Consider the following 20,020-nt stretch of genomic DNA (forward strand, 5'->3'; position numbering starts at 1 on the left):
CATTGCTCTTTAGAGACCTGCAAGGAACCAAATGTCAAAGGACCCGGGGTGGCTAACTCGGCAAGGTCACTCCAATGCTTAAGTCAGTACTCTCATAGTAGACTATGAACTAAAAATCACAAAGTCTGAGAACTAGAACTTGCTTATTTGCTTCTGGGGTTGGTGCCTTTATATAGGCATTGTTTGGTGTGGGCTTCACGCACCATATCTGAGATTTCTGCGAGATCGTCTAAGTGGATCGAGATTCCTGGAGGTAACCGCCATGCATGTTGACCACCCTCTGGATCGTTCGGCACGTGGGCTAACTTCCAAGGATCGTGGGAGTGTTAGGATATACACACCGAATTTGTCGGTGAACACGTCTTGTAGGTCGCCAGGTCAGCGCCTGTGCCAGGCCGCTAGGTCGGCCTGACGACCTAGCCCAGGCCACCAGGTCGCACCTGAGCCAGGCTGCCAGCTCATGCCTATGCCAGACTGCCAACTCGCGCCAGGGCTAGGCCGCCAAGTCACGCCTGTGCTAGGCCGCCCCTATGGTGGGATACCATCAAATTGAATAAGGCAAGTTGTTACCAAAGTGATTCTACGTGTCACCTAGTTGTTCTGAGGTGCCATGCATCACAATATCATTGGAGGGCCAAATCCACCCTATCACTTAATTTGGATGGAAGACAAATGCAAATATATAAAGTGCAAAACCTTATATTTTGTATTTAGCACTATACATATAAATGCAAATATGTTTAATTTAGGCTCAATTTGTAAAGAGTACAAATACATATACCTAAAGTGCAATACATACAAAATATATAATTTTGTACTACCAATATGTTAGAAATTAATTGTATAAGATTAGGACCCATTATGAGATGGGTCCCACATAAAACAACATTATAGTTTTATTGTGAATATGGCCCAATAGATCTCCTGGTTGGGACCCAAAACGGAAGGACTCAACACTATACTTTGCCATGTGACACTCGAGTGGATGATACTGGATATGGATACCGGGAAGATCAAAGAAAGAAACGCTGCAGAAAGAAAAAAAAAAAAGGAAAAGGGTTCCCAAGTCCCAACAGTTTGCTCTATTCTACATTAATTGTTAATCCGAAACATAGAGCAAACTCTCTTTAGGGTTCTTCTCATTTTCCTTTTCTTTCTTGGCACACTTAGAAATGTAATTTTAAAGCAGAAAACCTTCCCAGAAGGTTATCAAACACGAGAAAATTATCTACCATCTGCTCTCCATCTTCTTCTTTTCTTGCTTTTCTTGCTATATGGTGCACAAAATGATAATGACAGCACAGAAAGAAGAGCTCTTTTCCTCTTTTATTCTCTTGCTCCAATTTTGGGTTCATACCAAGGGCCTCCTTTCTTCATCCTCTTGAGTTTCCAATTTAGTAGTAGTTGTGGGGGTCGTGGATTTTGCCCTGCTGTTGGCGGTGACGGCAGTGGGTCTGCTGTTGTCGGGCAATAGCTTGAGCATGATGCCCATGGCTATGAGCAGCAGTCCTGTTCCATGCTGCTCCGTCAATGGCTTCGTGAATATCAGATACGACAGAAGCAAGGTTACCGCCTTTCTGGCTGTCGTCACCTGCGTAAGAAAAACAAAGAAAATGTTTCATTCATTTCTCACATCAATTCAGAAAGGGCGCAGAGAGGCAATTAAGGACATACCATGGCCGTGGTGGCCGCCCCAAATATGGCGATGAGAGAGAGAACCGAGACTTGGCCCACAAAGGTGGCCATTGCTTCGAATACCAACACGCCGTATACGTAAAGATGCTGCAACCATTTCAATTCAACCCAACCATTACCAACTACATACTACAAACATCATCAGTTGAATCAGAAAACCTTGCAACAGAAGAAATGGATTTAGACTTTGAAAAACCATCATTTTGGCTTTATGACTTCGTGGGCCCCCCTCATGTCCCGTGTCTCACCCACTCTCTTGCCCAGTCAGCGACGCCGGCCGCCGGCGCCCTAATCAGATCAAGAAGTTGGCTGCCTCCTGGCTCCACTCAAAACCAGGGAATGCCATAGGGTCTCAAAACAAACAAATCCACATCGCTCGTGTTTGAAAATTGAAAGAATCAAAAGTTTCTCATGATAACATGGGTGACGTGGCTCTAAAATCCACCATCCAAAGGTGGAGCATCCCTCTCTCCATTTTTTGAGGAGCAAAAGCCCCACTTTCCTCATAATTGAATCATTTCTCTCAAACCCACAAAACAATTCCAATTTCCAAGAGGAGTTCATTAATTGTTCAATTCGCTACATGAATTATGAGATTGAGACCCCCCGCCCAACAACCGTGCCAAGTCTGGGTCCTCTCCTTCACTACAGAGTACAGAGTGCAGACAGGGCGCGTCTGATGTTTCAGTGGTAGTCTGACGAGTGCGTCTCTAAACAACAGAACAAGCAACACGTGGCAAGTTGCTGGGACCTCATGCTACTCCACGCGTCCCATGACCCCTGCCCCCATTAAATGAAGAGAAACTTCTAATATTCTATACTAGGTAAAAGCATCGAAATCAACGAGAGCCAACCTGGCAACCATGGATTTCTCCTAGGTGTCTCTCGTTTGCTACGCGTCAGTCCCACTGCCTACTTAATTACTTCAACAACACTTATCATTAATTAATTCATTAGTAATGAATCCCCTTCTTCCAAACGTTTTTTTTTTTTTAATCTTCTTTTCTAATCTAAGTCTAACCCAAAAAATAATAATCCAGAAAGAAAAAGTCTTGGTTTGGCTTTGGCACCTGAGAGCATGAGTTCCAAGCCTTGAACAGTTCCCCAGTCAAAAGCATAGGTGGGATCAAGAAAGGTAGCCCAACTACGGTCGAGCAGAACAGCATCTCCATCTGATTACATCACAAGTAATACTAATTATTAACAGAAATATATACGATATGATGCTTTTGTGATTGAATGAATTGTTTTCACGTTTACAACAGTTCTAAACTGAAGTGCAGATCACCTGACTGGTCTCGGGATTCATGGTGAAGATTGCTTCTTGCAGGTTACCCAGGAAAGAATCCATGACCAAGGCACCGGTGACCATCACAACACCGATGAGACTGAAGTTTGGCGAGGTCTGAGCATCTGCCAAGGTGAAAAGGATGAGACCCACCACGAGAAGCAGAGCTGAAACATATTCGTGTGCCGGATATTTTCGTCTCAGCCCTGGAATGAAGGCTCCCATTACCATCACTGGAAGTACCTGTAATAATCAGAAGAAACACAAAGCAGATCGTAATGAATTAGTAACCCCTCAATTTTCAATTGGGCAGTTCTGAAAATTCATTAGCTGAAGGCCAATTTCAGTACCTCCTAGGAAGAAGAAAAAAACCATAATTTTAGCTCAAAAAAGGCTAATAACAAGGATGATGCGTGATGAATCAAATGCAGGGGAGTGTACCTTTGTGGATTTGAACATTAGCTGAGCAGGGTAGTTTAGAAAAGCTAGAGACCCTTTGGTTAGTCCATGAGATCCCATGAGAACAGCAGAGAGCTTCACGTATGTCTTCCATGGATTCACCATCTGCTTGGTGGTGAAGCCTTGTAAATATATGAGCGCCAAATAAACGAACCCCTGTACAAAGGTGAAGTACCAACCATAGCTGGAAGAACATGACCAAATATTTGAAATCAGTCATTACCAATATCTATAGGAAAAAAACGAAGAAATGAAAACTTGGGTAGAGAAGAACATTAACGGACCTAAACTGGAGGCGATTATACACGTATTCCTGAAACAGGATAAGAAATCAGTGTTAGAGAAAACCGGAGCAGTACTTATCATTTATTAGAGTTTGAAAATTTTCTCTCTTTTTTTATGAATGAATTTGAAGAGGTGATTTCGTGAAAAAATGTGTTTTACTGGGAAAACATAAGTATTTCAGTCAAATCCTTCGGAATAGCTTGAACAGGGGCTTTCTGATCAATTGCAATAAAGACAATTGGGGGAAACAAACAAGAAAAATGCAAGATCAATGATCCCAATTTATCTCCCGAAATCGTTTCTACAAAATAGTTCTTAAACAGGATTCGGTGATTCTTTCGAAGAAAGAAAGAAGAACCAAAGAGAGAACGATATCTCTGCATAGCTTAACATAAAAAGCATTCAAGACATGGTCAAAACAAACAAACAAACAAACAAACAAAAAAACTGAGCAGAAATGTCAGAACAAAAGTAGATCCTCGTAAGAACTGCAATTCAGGGGAAATTCGTTTAAAAGCTAATATTGAAGAATAAAAAAGGAAAAGAAAGTGTTGAGGGCTGAAAAGAGACCTCGCAGATCCCGTTAACGAGGTAACCGAAGAAGAAACCGGAGGAGCAAATCAGAAATTGTTGCCACTTGGGTCTATCAGTGAGGGAAATCCCGAACAGAAACCGAGCTTGCTCTTCGTTCTTCATCTCTTCTCCACACTCCTCCCCACCGAACGTCCGATTGAGCCAGGTAACAGAGAAGGAGAACACGGGCGAATGATACAGAAGATGCAGAAATGACGATTAGAGCTCCTAAGGTGCATAGCGTTCATTCTTCTGCCTCTGCATGTTGATCAAATAGTAAAAGAGACTCTTTGCTTCCAGGAGCAAACAATGAAGAGAGAGAGGGAAGTTCCCCGGGGCTTAGAAAGAAAAGAAAGCCTCTCTCAGACTCCTCTGCAGATTCTGTTGTAATTGTTTTCGCTTCGTTATATATTATAGATAGATGTCGATACCTTCTACAGAGAACTGAGAAAGGGAGAAGAGAGAGAGAGAGAGAGAGATTTCTATAATTCTGTTTACCGTTTCTACTTCATAAAATGGAGAGAGAGAGAGAGAGAGAGAGAGAGTCAACGGTTAGAAGCTTAGACTGGAGGGAGGTGTTGCGAGGGTAACGATTTCATTGCCATCCCACGGGAGGTACTGTGATCTTCCCTCCTTCACATATTAGGAATATAATAATAATATATGGGCTGCTTAATTAATCAATTTACTCGCGGCGGTGCTTGGATGCATCACGCCCCTATGCACGAGTCTACGTGCCTCCATCTTGGCCGTTTAAGAGGTGGGTCCAACTGTTTCTGTGGTGATCATGATTCATCCGATGGTTTTAAGATGGCCCCAGAGGGAGTGCATCACAGCTGAGAGAATAATAAATTAATAACCTCGTTCCTTGGAAAGATGGTGAGATTGGATCCCAACTCTTTCTGCCACTTTCTATGGAAGCAAATACCACGCTACGCTAGTGAGAGACAGTCAGACAGAGTGTGTGTCTGTATGCGTGTTACTGAATACTGATTATACTGCTTTCGCGCCACGTGGCTAAGTTATTCCTGGTAAAGACCAACAGTTGTCTATAAGAACTTTGGATTCATGGGTGTCTGTCTCACTGTCTGAACCAGTGCCAGTCCATCCCAAATTAGGGTTTTTTTAATGTGAACACATGGGTTAACATTGAGCCATCATTACTTGGGAATGGGCTTGGACCGTATCCTATCTATTTCTAGAGACCCAGGGCCTTGGGGCCACTAAAAAGAAAAACAAAATTAGTTGCTTTGTTAATGAGTTAGGCCCCGTTTGGTTTACAGGGTTAGGTAGAATTTTATCTTATTCTCATTCCTAGTGGAAAGGTCATTCCCTCTCTTTCTTGGAAATGAAATCTGTTGATTGCAATTATCATTCTCATTCTTCAATTCTTATATGAATCAAACATATTATAGGAATAGACCATTTTGATTCGTACAGATCCTTATTCTTCTTTTTTTCTTCTTTAAATGATAGCAAATACCAGCCTGCTTAAATGAAATAAATTGGTAAAATTACCACCAAATACTGGCTTGCTATATCTGATTTTTGTTTTCTCTTAAAAAATGGAAGATTACTAATTCAGTGTTGGGCCATACTGATTGAATGATGGGCCCATAATGATTATAAAACACAGGAAACAAAGAGTGCATGTCGATTACTTGGGCTCCGTTAGTTTGCAATGCAATTTCATTAGCACTGATACAAATGCATGGGAGGGATGCAAATTCTGGTTTTTTTTTTCTTTTTTTTTTTTTGAGTTCTCAAGTTTTACATTACTTCATCTGCAATGCAAAAGCTGAAAGAAAGATAAATTTACACTCAAATCATTTGCATCTGCATATATTTACACCAATACAAATGAAATTGCACGAAAAGAAAAAACTAAGCATTGATTTCATTGTGGAAAATAGTAGCACCCTTCTTCTAAATTTTGATTTATATCCAACTAATGAAACCATTTTAGACATGATTTCAAATAATGAGGAAATTTGAAACTAGTATCCCTACTGGGCTGGGGCTGAGCGGATCTCAAGCCTGTAATTTGTATTATTCATTGGACTTGACCCAGTTGTAGGAATGAAGCCCAACTGACTTTGTCTTGAAATCTTGGGCCACCAGAACTAACTTATTATTTTAAATAGTGTCTGAATCTATGACAGCTCGGCTGGAGTTAGTCACCAAAAAAGGATTTCCAACTGGCACCAGCAACACCACTCGAGCTTCAGAGTTAAGAGTAGCTCCGCTTACTTTAATGGCAAAGGTGGCTTGTCAATATCGAATTAACTTCTCTCTCTCCCTCTGGCTTTTATGGGTATGGCAAGCTTGGTACTAAACAATTTTATTTCATGGAAATATTATCAATTATAATTCATATATTCATATCACTGTGTGATCTGTAATCCATGAGAGAAAGAGAGAACCATGTTTCACCTAGTTTGTGAATGTTCATTCTTTATTAGAGATTTTATAACATCAACAACCGCACGGGCTGTCACCACAACCTACCTCAACATTCACCAAGATTGGTTAACTTATAATCTTTCTCATTCAAATCTTCAATTGCGTACTTAATTGTGCTATGTCACATGGAAAACAAGGAAGCAGTAGTGTCTCTTTCAAGGAGTTATGGCCGATTTGGCTACAATATTACACCCTTGAACAATATTGGTTTGATGTTGACCCTCTTTGCAGGAAAGCCTTGCATGTTCAAAGTATATGCATGCTAATAAAGTGGCCACCTCTTCACCTATAGAATAAATTTTAGGGTTTAAAATAATAGCCAGATGTCCTACCTCTCAGAATTTAGTGTATCGGTGAGCCTAAACCATGGCTGGAGACAAATCTCAACAAGAATGGGTCAAAATTAATAGGCAACCCGAGCATGGTTACTGTGGGGGTCGTGACTCGACTGTGGGGAATTTGCTGTGGTTTCCTGTTGGTATGGGACAAAAGATATTTCCTTCTTCTTTTCTCCTTTTCTTTTTCGCAGGAGCCACGCCATGCATGGGATTTGTTATAAACTGACATCCAAAATAAGTTATAGTTTTAACATCTCTATTTCATGAAATAAATTAAAGGGGTGTATTTGCATATTGATTTGAAAGTTGAAAGGGGATTTTTGCTGTTTTGCATCAATCAAAACTTAAGCTCAATTTGGAATGAGTACAAAGAGTGCAAAACCTTGTATTTTGTATGTATTTGTATTTATACTCTTTCCAAACGGAGTCTTAGGGGAGAGATGGTGTAAATTGGAATTCTATGTTTTATCTAATTCATGGTGTCAGGCTATTCTCAATGACGACAGTAATACAAATCTCCAAATCCTAAAAGTATTTCTGAAAATCGTAAAAGTACTCTTTTATTTATATAACCTTAATATCCCCTATATTATTCAAATACTTCCGCTGCCCATGGAACTAACTCATTAATATCCCTATCCCCTTCCAAGAAGAAAAAATTGACCCGCTCATCTCAAAGAAGAAAATTATAAACAAATTGAATGGTTGATAGAAATTCGTTCAAGATAAATCGGATATGGCTGGCCTACAAAACTTAAAATCGTGTATTAATAATTGATAATGGATTTGTTTATAAAAGTGCTTGACGAAACTTTTTGTATAAAATTGGCTTGTGTATTTAAGGTTATTTAATAGTTCTGTTGAGGTTGGGGATGAGATGGTGAGGCCTATAACGACTTATTTTAACTCTTCGCAACCTACAAAATAGATTAGGGATTTAGTATTGGATCAATCAAAAGCATTGAAAGAGAACAAAATCGACTGGTTAACAACTACAGGCTCAATGTACTAAATGAGAAATATTCGATCTGATTGCAAGATGCTAGGGAATAAATAAATGAAAAGCTACGTTGTCTTAGGTATTGAATTTATTCTCCCTAATAAGAAGACATCTCAACCTTAGTTCTTCCTCTGTAAAATGCAGGTCCACAAAGATCACTGGACCACTAAGCCTGAAGAGGTAGGTAGGTATTTGGTATAATAGCAACAGCCAGCAGCCTGTTTTTGTTAAATCTGAGTTTAGGTTGGAGATCTCTCTAAAGTCTGAAATCTAACCTGGCAAGGAATCGCTAGCTCCAAACCCGCTGGCTTGAATTTCAACTGATTTTAGTTGGGATATTATCCACTGTTCATAATTGAGTCTTGAATTGAAAAAAGAAGGGGAAGGTTGGTAAGGTTTCTGGCTGGTGTGTTGTATAAAATTAAATCGGCACCCCACAGCACCTCCCAGCCGTGTATAGGGAATATCTCCCCATGATAAGTACGGAAGGTTCTCAGTGCATGATGAGATGTGCATGTGGGGCATTTATGGGGCGTCAATGTGATTCCGTGCTTTGTCCAAAAAAAAATAAGGCATTTCACACACAACGATCTAATAAATGGTTTATGCATCCATAATTCAATAATGGATATTGCACTGAATAACTCTGAATGGCGAAACAGGATTCATGTAGCTGATCCATATACATGGGACAAGGTTTAGGGGCTTAAGCCCAACCAAAATCAATCAGATATGGCCTGCAGTGGGTTTCCTATCTATTAAGGTCAAGGTAGAGCGCTCACATCTGTTACCCCATCTACTCCTACCAACAAGACATTACAACCACACATTGGGAATATGTCCACATGAATGAATGATAAGTTGCGAATGTGTGGCACAAGTTCTGGATTTGGTTTTAAGCCCCATTCAAGTTAAGGATAGATGCTCGTTTGGGTTACATACACGTTCTTTTGTACATTCCGAAAGGGTTCAATTTACAAGATCTATGACCAGTTTACAATTACTGATTATGATTCATCAATGGAAGAGAGATAGAGAGAGAGAGAGAGGGAGAGGTGTCTATGTTGCTTGATAAAAGTACTACACCAGACACCCACCATCAGGAATACTTTCCAGGGCTTGATATGTAAAAGAATGGGAACCCAGTTTCTGTGGAGTGTGGGTGTAGTTGGGTGATATACAACAGCTAACAGGTGAAAGCTTGTCAAAGCTTTGCATGTTACAGCTCCGGTTCCTTGTTGGCCACTGACTTTTTTCGAGTCTGAATTTAGATATCAGAAGCCTGCGTGAAAGTTCAGTTTTTCTTCATTGGAACGATAATGCACGTATGGGTTCAAGGCCCAATAACCTGCAATGAGATCTTGGGTCGTTTAGGCTATATTTGGTTTGAAGGAAAAGGTAGGGTAAAAGAAGGGAAAGACAAGGAAAAGGTTTGGGTTGTAAAGGTTTCCCTACCTTTCCCTTCCTTTCCTTAGGTTTTCCTTCAAACCAAATAGCATTAGTGAATCCCATAAATCTACACGACTAGCAAGAAGACCTGGGCCTGGGCCTGGGCTTCCCTATTTCGTCCGCCTAAGACCACCATACTCATGCGACATTATGACATGTGGTCTCAATGTAGGGATAAGTCTAGTGCCTTGCCCTTCCCCCAGCTAAAAAATTTCTTATGCCTTCGATACCGTGAAAATGGATCCAAGTATTAGAATATTAACATATAGAGATTGCAATGGTTGCAAACTTTGCAATTAGGTAGGGCGACTGACAATCTTGCCAAGGTTTTATCCTACAGAGCTGCCCAAGACCAAGAAAGCCCAAAGGGGAAGGGTAAACATATCAAAGCCCAATCAGGCCCAGTCTAGGAATTGACGTTTATCATGTCTTTATTGTAATTAATGTATATTTATACACGTAGTCATGTATATATGATAGTATATTCAGTACAACTTAGAAAAGAAGTATAAATAACATTTTTATTTTTATCCATTATAAAGTAGTGGAAATATTAAAAAGAAATAAAATAAAAAGCTTTTAGCTGTAATGGATGCAAACATGAATTTCAATAAAACATATGCTTTTTTTTATAAAAAGCCCACTTGAATGCAAATTTACTTCTTTTTTTATTAATGTATTTTTACATCTTATTATCAATGTAAATATGTATCGATCTATCATTAGTCAATGCATAAATGTAATATTGTCAAATACAAGCAAAAGTGAACCAGAGTGCAAATTTATCCTGAACCGAGATTTACATTCTATTTGCATCGTTATTGACAAACCTTGTTGCAATGGTCTGGTTTTGTGCCTTTTGGCCACAAGCACTGTACACTCTTATCATATAACAGAGAATGGGCCTAGACCCTTCTTAACCGAACCTACAACTCAATTTATTGGGAATTTAGAAACAAAACAAATTAATCAACTATAAATCTATAATTTCTTTTGGAAGCCGGTACCATTAGTAACTTAGCATATTTAGCATCCTTGATTTTTTATGGGCATGGAAATGCCAGCTTATAACAGCTCATTCAGCCTCCAACTTGGCCCAAACTGACCCATGACTGTGATGGGCAAACCAGCCTGGACTCGGTTAGAATCCAGATTTTGTCTTCACAAATTTGGTCTTTACATCCTGATTACAACATTTTCAGCCGTTCATTGGGAACTAGGAGTGTTCCTTATACAGTCTAAACTGTCAAACCACACCGAACCAAACAGTAATTGGTAGTTTGGTCTGGTTTGGCCTTTGATTTGGTTTGAGAATTTCTAAAATCGTTTTTTTTTGTTTAGTTTGGTTTTTTAAATTTTAGAAACCAAACCAAATCGTAAACTATATTAAACCAAATTATTAATTATATATTTATTAATGCATGTATGTATGTATGTATGTATGTATGTATGTATGTATGTATGTATGTATGTATGTATGTATGTATGTATGTATGTATGTATGTATGTATGTATAGAACTTCATATATTATGGTTGTTTGTTTTAATTTTTTACTTGCAAGTTGATGCCCAAGACGTTATTTATGTTTGAGAAAGTGTGAATGTAATTTATATAATGGTAATAAGTGATAGTTGGGCTTAGTTTGGAAGGAGTACAAATACAATTATGTACAATGCAAATGCATGCAAAATTTTACAAAATACAAAGCTTTGCACTCTATATATTTGTATTTTTACTCCTTCCAAACTCAGTTTTGTTGACATTTAAATTTAATATTTGAATTATATTCGTTATTTTATGTAGGCATGCATGTTATTTAGGCTTTCTAATTGGGTTAAGCCGAATAGAATGGCCCAAACTGTATTACAAACTGGACCAAACCATAATAGAACAGTTTGATCTGATTTGGTTTCTATACTAAAATGGTTGGATTTGGTTTAAGAATTTTTCAAATCATAATTTATTGTTTGGTCCAAGATCTTCTCCAGACCAGACTGTGTATAACCCTATTGGGAACATCTTCGCATGAACGAAAACATACAAGTACTGAGATGTTAATGCACAGTTGCAAGTGTTGTGATTACGGTGTGAGAACTGAGAACCAATTTTATGAGAAAGAAATCCGATCTATCTCTCAGTTTATGCACATAATTGGCCAAACAATCTAGCATAAATATTAGATGTAATACTTTGCTTTCTTGGAATTTGTCGCAAGTCATCTCTTCTCTTTTCTAATCTGTGCCAAGGCAGTGAGCCCATTTCCTTGGTGTGAAAAGTGGGTCAAGCAGAAAGAACAAGACGATGAAGAAGTTAAATAAAAGATAAAATATATATATTTAGCTTTGGGTTTTCAAAGTAGTATATCGTTTCCACTTTTCACCTACCCATCCCAAAAATGAAGAAACCTGAAGAACATTGCCACAATCCACTGACAGTGGTTGTAGAGCCCTGCTTGTTCCCTTGAGCACTGAGTTGGTGCTTCGGGTTTTGTTACCTAGTCTGTTCCCTGTATGGTAGGATTCTTTTGATTAAGGAAAAGAAAATGGTTTTGTTGACTGGTTGGATCTCTTAAGACAAGAGATCAAGCAACAGCTCGTCTACCAAAGATCCCCAAACCTTAATTTCCATCTCCGCAGCAAGCTCCCTTTGTTCCTCCTCAAGCTTCTTCCACTGTCCTCCACTCTCCATTTCTCTGACACACACCGACCTGTCATCCCCAAACCCCCGTCCCAATTCATATTGTTTCTTCCCATCCACCCAATCTCTTGCCACCTTCAACAACTCGCATTCAAATTCATCTCCTTCTTCTGCTTGAGTTCTACCCATGATTCCATTTCTAAAGAAGTCTAGCAGAACATGTTCCATACTTGCTTTTCGGTTCTGTAATTGGCTCGATGCTTTGATATGCTTATTGAACAATCGCATTGCTCTTTCCTCTGCCTCAATTGCTTCTTCGTCTTCCTCAATTCTTTGGTATGCCGTGTCATCGTGAACAGAGATTGAGAAAGAGTCGCTGGCGCACTCCACCGAGTCATCGAGCTCCGCCAAGGCAATTCGTTGCTCTAGCTCGACTGGTTCCAGTTGAGCAAAGATCTCGAACCGTCGAATCTTCTGCATAAGCTTCTGTTTTGCCCCTGTACATAAAAGACTCTTACGTCAACCTAAAATCCATATTCTAATCCATGGCATCATTGATCTCATTGCTACCATTTCATCATTTTCATGGTCCCCACTACAAGATCCCCATAAAAGAATTCGTGAAGATATGACTATGTGATCATCACTGAAATACTAATGTCATTAGTTCATTCTTCTCGGGGATTGAAGGAAAAATTAGTTAATGGATAAAGAAGCTCACATGATTCTGCATTTTGGCCTTGGGTGGCACCCTTTAATGTTCATGCTATAATTAATTAATTAATTAATAAAAGAGAGAGAGGGAAGATCGAGTGACGTACAGTCCATGTTTGAAAGACTCTGGTTAGAGGACGAATGGGTCTCAGTATCTTCATCTTCTTCTTCGAATGGGAAATCAAGCACTGAAACAGGGCTGAACTGCTCTTTCTCCTCGTACTGGCACGCACTCTGTTATTTACAGAAAGAAAAAATGTCAGACAAGTGGGAACTACTACAGCTGCTAAAAGCCTGAAACATAACCATAAACCACCAAAGAAAGAAAAGGAACAATGTTTCGAGTAAAGCCTGATCCATGCAAAATCCAGTGGGTTGGATTCTTTTTTTCTTTTTTAATTTTAGAATCTGACAGGAAGAGCTACAGAATTGTAGTTTCAGTGCGAGGAAAAAAAGAAGCAAAACTGTTGGATATCAGAATATTTTATTATCTCCATTGGCATTCAAAACTCCACAAACTTACAGTCTTTTTTTGGCAACTACAGTCTGTACAGTCTTGATGTTAGAGCCCTGATAGATCCATGTCTATATAATTAATTATAAAAAGCCGACGCCAAATAGTTCAAGGCAGAAATCACTTCAATCAGCGAATCCCATCAGAGATACAGACACACAGAGCAAAAAATAGTTAACAAATCAAACGGTTGAGCTCGTCCCAACCAAATCCAGATCTATAGGTTGGTCAGCGAGGGGCCACAGGTAAGGCCTAACAGTTGGATCTGGGTCTTGTCTTGACGTCTTGTCCTCTCTAATTTTGTTCTAATCGGTTCTATCAAATGTTTAATTAGAGCAATATCACAGAAGCTTCTTCTAAGATTAATTAACTAACTATAATTAAAGTAAGATGACACCAAACTTTTCCCTATTTTACGTAATTACAGAGGTCCATAAGCAAATCAAACCATGTAAATCAAAAACATCAGGTCCAGGTGCTCTCTAGTCTCAACTGTAAAACAATAAAGAATTTCTTTTTGGTTTAAGAGAATTTTAACCAACGGTGTGACCGAAATCAAGGAAGGGAAGAAAAGAAATCGAAGAGCTTAATACTCAAAACTGTATGAAGCCATCGGCGTTCTTCAGTCTTCACCCACCGACAGAGATGGTGGCGGAGAGAATAAAGGTTGAATTACAAGAGTACCCTCCTACTTTTTTTAATTAATATGACCAACAACCTGTCTCCCTTGACGATGAAGACGAATTCATTAGGGGGGCGTGAAAAGCTGAGATACTGATTTTAAAATGTTGTCTCTTGTAACAATAAAATTAATAGTCTCGCGAGTTTCGCCGCCGTGGATCCCGCATCCAGACAGACAGGCTGCAGGATACTTGGCTTTAAGAGTACTTGGGACCCACGACACAGTTTCTTTTGGTAATCCGAGATGTACCTTATATTTTCAATAGTAAAGAAATACTGCACACGTGAATGCCTTGGCAGACCAGCTGCCTCCTCCTTTCTTCCCTAGTTATTTTCGGAAGATAAAACTAAAAGAAATAGTGGAAAACAGAAAACAAGGGAAGGGATCATGAGAAAGAGGATTCAGGATTGCTTGAATTACGAAAATGTCCTTGAACTACCAGAACGATTCGAGGACTGAATTGTTAAACAAATTAGACAGTGAACAATAGAAGTCGAATCTAAAAACGGGAAGCTTGAACAAACGTATCAAATTCAAAGCAGGTCTCACCAGCACCAGCAGACAGAGAAAATATTTTTTGCATGCGAAGCATTAAATAATAGCTCACCTTAGCATCTACAGAGTAGGTAGTTGTTGTCTCCATGGAACCCTCACCGGCTTTGTTGTTGAAAGTCTGCTTCTCCGACGATAAGCATCTTTTACTATCTTCACCGTCTGTTTCACCCAAACACTCAGAACTAACGCTGGATGACTGTAAATAATCCGACGTGAAATCGCTATCAGCCCAACTGTTACTACTACTGGTTATGCTGGATGAGGTGGTGGTGGTGGTGGTAGTGGTGGTAGTTCTGGGGAGAGGAGAAGAAGATAAACACAACGGTTTCGCCTTCTCGTTTAGAGGAGTGGGAGAGAAATCCGAGGGTTTCTCGCTGTCTTCGATTAAATCTCGAAATGATTTCCACCGTAGAATGTCTTTAACCCTAACAGTGACAATGATCTCGTGTTCTTCTTTGTCGGTCTTTCTCCAGAAACTCCGTCTCAATCTCCGGGAGATGCTTCTCGGTAGGATCCCCACCTTAGGCCGGTTTTGCGGCTGCGTTGACGGAGACTTATTAATAGGGGAGAATGGGAAGTACTTTACGGCGGCAAGCACGGCCTCTGATGCCTTATGTAATGCAGAAATTGTCGTCGAAGCAGCCTTCGACCGACTTCTGACTAATCTTCGCCTTTGACTGGATTCCCTGGATTTGAAATCTATGTCGAGAAGATTTCGAACTGTAGTACAGCATGAACGTCGAGGATAGGATTGAAAGCCATTCGACGAGCATGAATTCAGATCGTCTCTGAGAAAATCTTTCAGCATCGGAGGTCTCTTGTCGATAAGAAAAGGTTTCCTCCGTATCGACTCGCTGATTGGGCCAGAACGCAACGAAGCCATGTCTTCGAGGAATTACAAACTTAGAGAAGAAAGGAAACTGGAAGAAAGTTTACCTTAGAATAGTGATATTGTTCTGGATCGATCTATGGAGATCTAGAGGGGTGATGAGGAAGCAAGCAATCAAGAGAAACGGAAATGCTGAAAGGTTTGAAAGACTGAAACGCTTATTTTTAAGAAGAGTGTTCCAGTTTTCAGTAATTAGCATTTAAGATAAAACGACTGTTAGTGTAAGAGATTAATTCACCTTCAGAAACTTCAGAATTTCCTTGGAAACTTGGCGACTTTGGCAGCTTTACTCATCTGTGGTCAACAGAATCTATAAAAATCATAGGAAGCCAGAAACAGAAAGTAGCTCGAGAGAGAAGAAAAACAGAGGATTATATAGAAGGAAGAATGGAGATAACCTTGAGAGAGAGAGAGAGAGAAGTGAAATACTGAAGTGAAAGGAGAACTTATAAAGGTAGGGATTTGGAATGAAAAAATGGTGAAAATGAAGGAGAGAGGTAGCTTCTGAGCTGAGGTGAAGATCTCCAAGCAGGAAATCCAGTTGATGAAGCTCTGTAGAGAAACACAGACAGAGACGCAGAAGCGTGGATGCTTCTTCTTAAGGTTTGAATATTAACTGTAGCTATTTTTTTATTTTTTCTTTTTTGTTTGTAGCGCCACGTCGGATAATTAGAGATCTTTACGATCTTAGCTTTTTAGACTTGGGAGACCGGTATGGCGGTATGTCGCGGACAAAAGTTAGAAACTATTTTGACCTAGGTAATGAGCCACGTGGATCATATCAGAAGGTTGCTCAACCACTCCTGATCTCTCACCCAACCAACGGTGCCTGATTTGCCAAGGAAAATCTCATCAACAATACACATGCCGCCACGTCTGCATCGTATCGGAGACATTGTGGAAATAATTTAAAATGAAGGTTTTTGGGTTTGTAGCAGCGCATGCGCGATCAGATCAGTTATGATATCCCCCATTTATGCGTTCAATCAATTTTAACTTTTTGAACTTGTCGTTGCTCCCGCCTTATGCCACGCGCTGGCAAACCATTGGAAGTAGACACGTGTCGGACGATTAGACGCCCAATTCTGGGGCCCGTACACAAGAGCGGATCCGATGTTGCATTGGTTTCAAGTTGCCAGTGGGCTAGTCGAGGAATCCGTGCGCTCATGTCGGCTCTCCCTCCACACTCAGCGCAGGGTTTGAATCTCATCCTTATTGGGGGAAAGGAAAATGGAAAATATTCGTATATTCCCTTCTTCTCTTTCGTTGTTATGAAAGCAACATGGGCCCACTTTCTCCCACATCCTGCAAATCCATACCGTCCAATCAAACTGGGATGCTGTGTGTGTAAATTGTTTCGATTTATTTTTAATGAAGATCAGATAATCACGTGATTAAGAGCACGATTATAGGATTAAGTGGATGTGGATTGGGTACAGTGATTATGATGGTTGCATAAATAAAGTCTGTGGGGGTCCAGTTGCTTTCAAGGAACAGAGATGTAAATAAAGAAAGAAAAAGAAAGCAGATTACAAATACGTGACCCATGGATCTTCGCCACTGGTGGTGGTATACTGGTATTGGGCCCCCATTCTGTCAGAAAAGCTGAGCTGGTCTCTAGGATTATATATGGGCGTGGGCTTTCATGAATTTAATTGAGATCCATCGTAAATTTGTTCAATTAAAACTGAACTCCAAGGAAGGACCCAGACCCAGAGAGAGATCAGGAAGGATTAGCAGGTGAGGACTTACGTGAATGGCGCGCACGTACGTACTATTGAAGAAAGCAAAAGCATCTCCATTTACTTAAAATGTGGAGGAATTAAACAGAAAAGTTAAGGTTACAGTAGACCAATGAAAGTAGAAAAGTTAAGGTTACCCCAGACCAATGAAAGTAAAGAGGAAAAGGAGAGTTCATTTTAGCCTTAGGCATGGAGAATGGAGTTGGGGGGGCAACTAAAAGCTAATGTAGGCTCAACTTTAGTGGTTGTGAACAAAGACTGCCCGTGAAGGTAGTTGTACAGTATAACACAGAAACCAATGCATCATGATATTTTGAAAATTTAAAATCCGAAATAAACCCATACCCAGAGCTTACTTTAATGGAAACAAGATCTTGCAATTATCAAAAGAAAGGTGATTGCCTATCTTGACAATGTCATTCAGTTTATTGTCATTTAGATTTTATCCTTTCAAAGAGAGAGAGAGATTTCATGTTGGATATGTTAAGTCACCTAATAGATTTATGGAGTCATATTTTCATTACAAAATTAAGCTCAGGTATGAAAGGACCTGAATCTTCTCTTGGGTACGTGCTTGATGGTATTAAAGAATAAAAACCCATTTAGGGACCTCATCTATTAGGGTGAATGGTTCCTTGATCAATCTAGTGTATGAGAAGATTCTTGTTAATCCATTATAATTAATTAAATTTCAGTAGTGTATGAGTGGGTCTGTACTTATCTATGCTTCAAGCCTATGTGCCTTTTTGTGTAAGACGGAGTCCCAACAGGTCCGGCCGAAGTCCCAACCATCTTAGGTCTTGGGAGAGTGGGCTGGATGTGGACCTGACCTTTGCATTTGTCGCACAATATGTCTCCACTCAAACATGACCTGCATTCTCACACTTCTCAACCTGAGATTTTATCACTCAGTTAGCAATGACCCCTTTGTGGGCTTACAAAATCATGGAAGTAAGTGTTCCCCTCACACAATGAATAGATGTAAATTGGTAATTAAGACTTAGTTTGGAAGGAGTATAAATACAAATATGTATACTATAAATTCATACAAAATATAAGGTTTTGCGCTCTACATATTTGTATTTGCACTCCTTCCAAATGGAACCTAATGCTCAATTAGTTTGGAAGAAGTACAAATACAAATTTATAGAGTATAAAACCTTGTATTTTAGGTTTCAGCAAGCTAGGACGATCCAAAAACCAATTTCTTTCTATTTGGTAACTAAAAGCTAGTAAAACCAAAAGATGCATGTGTTGAAATACCCAAAAAAGACGGAAAACGTTGAATTTCACATGATAAATAGCTAGACTGAGCCACTTGCCAAACCCCAAAAAATATCTTTTGATTATCTGAACTATTGGATGATCTTTTTAAAAAACTAAAAAAGACTTGCCGTATCTATTTTCATACAACAACCAGTAAATAGAACAAGGAAAGTTGACCACCAGTTAGCTGCTTGGTTGTCCACTGCAGCGTGTGTGGTAATTGCTAATATTTTCATTTGCAATTGAAGAGATTAAGGCTGTATTTGGCACGTTATTAAAAAATCAATCGTAGTGAATTTTGTGGTTCTAAAAATTAGGTTTCAATTTATGAGAATTGTTAGAACTAATTCTCTTTTTTGGCTTAAAACTCAATTGAGACTTGATTCTTTGAAGCTAAAAACCTAGAAATAGAATGTCCTCTTCTACCCGCCCTATATTGATAGAAAAGGATTGCTAAGCCAACTTTTGTGAGTAGCACTCGATGCTTACCCTTACAACAAATTGTAGTGTTTACAGGTGTCCATATATAAAGTGATGTAATTACCATAACACCCCTATGTAGAAAACAAAAGCAACCTTGACATGGAGAAAAGTAAATGCAACGATGAGAGTAGGGGTGGCTACAAGCCGAGCTCTTCACAAGCTACTTGAGCTCGACTTTGTTTGGTTTCAATTGAGTTTTGAGCTAAGCTCGAGCCCAATTTATAGGCTCGTTTATTAATCGAGCCAAGCTCTAATAGCTATATACATACATATAATAATAATAATATAGAAAATTATAGAAAATAATATATATATAATATTTTTATTTTTATAACTAATTATTATAATTCTTAATTTTTTTAAATATCAAATAAAAAATATTTTTATATATTACTTTTTATTTTTATAAAACATTTTTCTCAAGTCGAACTCGAGTCGAGCTGAGCTCGAGCTTACGAGTTTTTGACTTGAGCCGAACTCAACGTCAAAGTTCTAGCTCGAGCCCCGTACTACCTTGGTGAGCCGAGCTATTCGAGCTCGGCTCGAATCCACCCCTAGATGAGAGTACATCTATATTTTTAGGGTAAAATACAAAAACCTTCCCTATTGGAGAAGATTCCATCATAGATGTTGATCTGCATTGTCTTGTCAAGATAAACAACAATAGTTGTGCTCACAAACAATTGGGTGCAATCACCTATGAGCTCTTTGCACTTGTCACTATAGACCACACTAGCCTATCTCAGGAGGGATATGGAATCATATCCAATACGGGAAACACTCTCTTGTATTTGGAGGCGAACCACCTAAAGACTGGAGATTAGAGAAGAAAGCCAAGACCAAGCTCCTAGCAAAGCTCAACGACAACAGAGATGCAAAACCCGACCAAGCCGTAGTGAAAAGCTTATCATCCTTGCTTCAAAACGGTAACCTCACAAAAATCCCATGGTCAGAGCTTGTGTGACCCTTACCAGTGACTCTGAGAAT

The 20,020-nt window shown here is 39.4% G+C and overlaps 2 protein-coding genes across 4 annotated transcripts; both read right to left on the reverse strand.

Annotated features, from left to right (window-relative positions):
• Nucleotides 1–758: 758 nt before the first annotated feature.
• On the reverse strand, nucleotides 759–4,937 carry LOC104612689 (UDP-galactose/UDP-glucose transporter 4-like). The gene is made up of 7 exons (XM_010280214.3): nucleotides 4,298–4,937; nucleotides 3,727–3,755; nucleotides 3,425–3,626; nucleotides 2,984–3,226; nucleotides 2,766–2,867; nucleotides 1,675–1,782; nucleotides 759–1,591 (listed from the first exon to the last, which is right to left on the reverse strand). Exons 1-7 carry the CDS (start codon nucleotides 4,421–4,423, stop codon nucleotides 1,352–1,354), a joined length of 1,050 nt encoding a protein of 349 aa, XP_010278516.1. The 5' UTR covers nucleotides 4,424–4,937; the 3' UTR covers nucleotides 759–1,351.
• A 6,924-nt stretch (nucleotides 4,938–11,861) lies between these two features.
• On the reverse strand, nucleotides 11,862–16,112 carry LOC104612690 (uncharacterized). Of its 3 annotated transcripts, none has more exons than XM_010280220.3 (4): nucleotides 15,781–16,112; nucleotides 14,706–15,573; nucleotides 13,010–13,136; nucleotides 11,862–12,685 (listed from the first exon to the last, which is right to left on the reverse strand). In XM_010280220.3, the coding sequence occupies exons 2-4, from the start codon at nucleotides 15,534–15,536 to the stop codon at nucleotides 12,120–12,122; spliced, it is 1,524 nt and encodes a 507-aa protein (XP_010278522.2). In that variant the 5' UTR covers nucleotides 15,537–15,573; nucleotides 15,781–16,112; the 3' UTR covers nucleotides 11,862–12,119. The 3 variants fall into 3 exon arrangements, with proteins under 3 accessions (XP_010278522.2, XP_010278518.2, XP_010278517.2); XM_010280216.3 differs by having other exon boundaries at nucleotides 14,706–15,674; nucleotides 15,781–16,111; XM_010280215.3 differs by having other exon boundaries at nucleotides 14,706–16,111.
• Nucleotides 16,113–20,020: the final 3,908 nt, after the last annotated feature.

This window comes from Nelumbo nucifera, chromosome 6, assembly GCF_055504915.1.
Source record: "Nelumbo nucifera cultivar China Antique chromosome 6, China Antique-T2T, whole genome shotgun sequence".
Taxonomy (NCBI): Eukaryota; Viridiplantae; Streptophyta; class Magnoliopsida; order Proteales; family Nelumbonaceae; genus Nelumbo; species Nelumbo nucifera.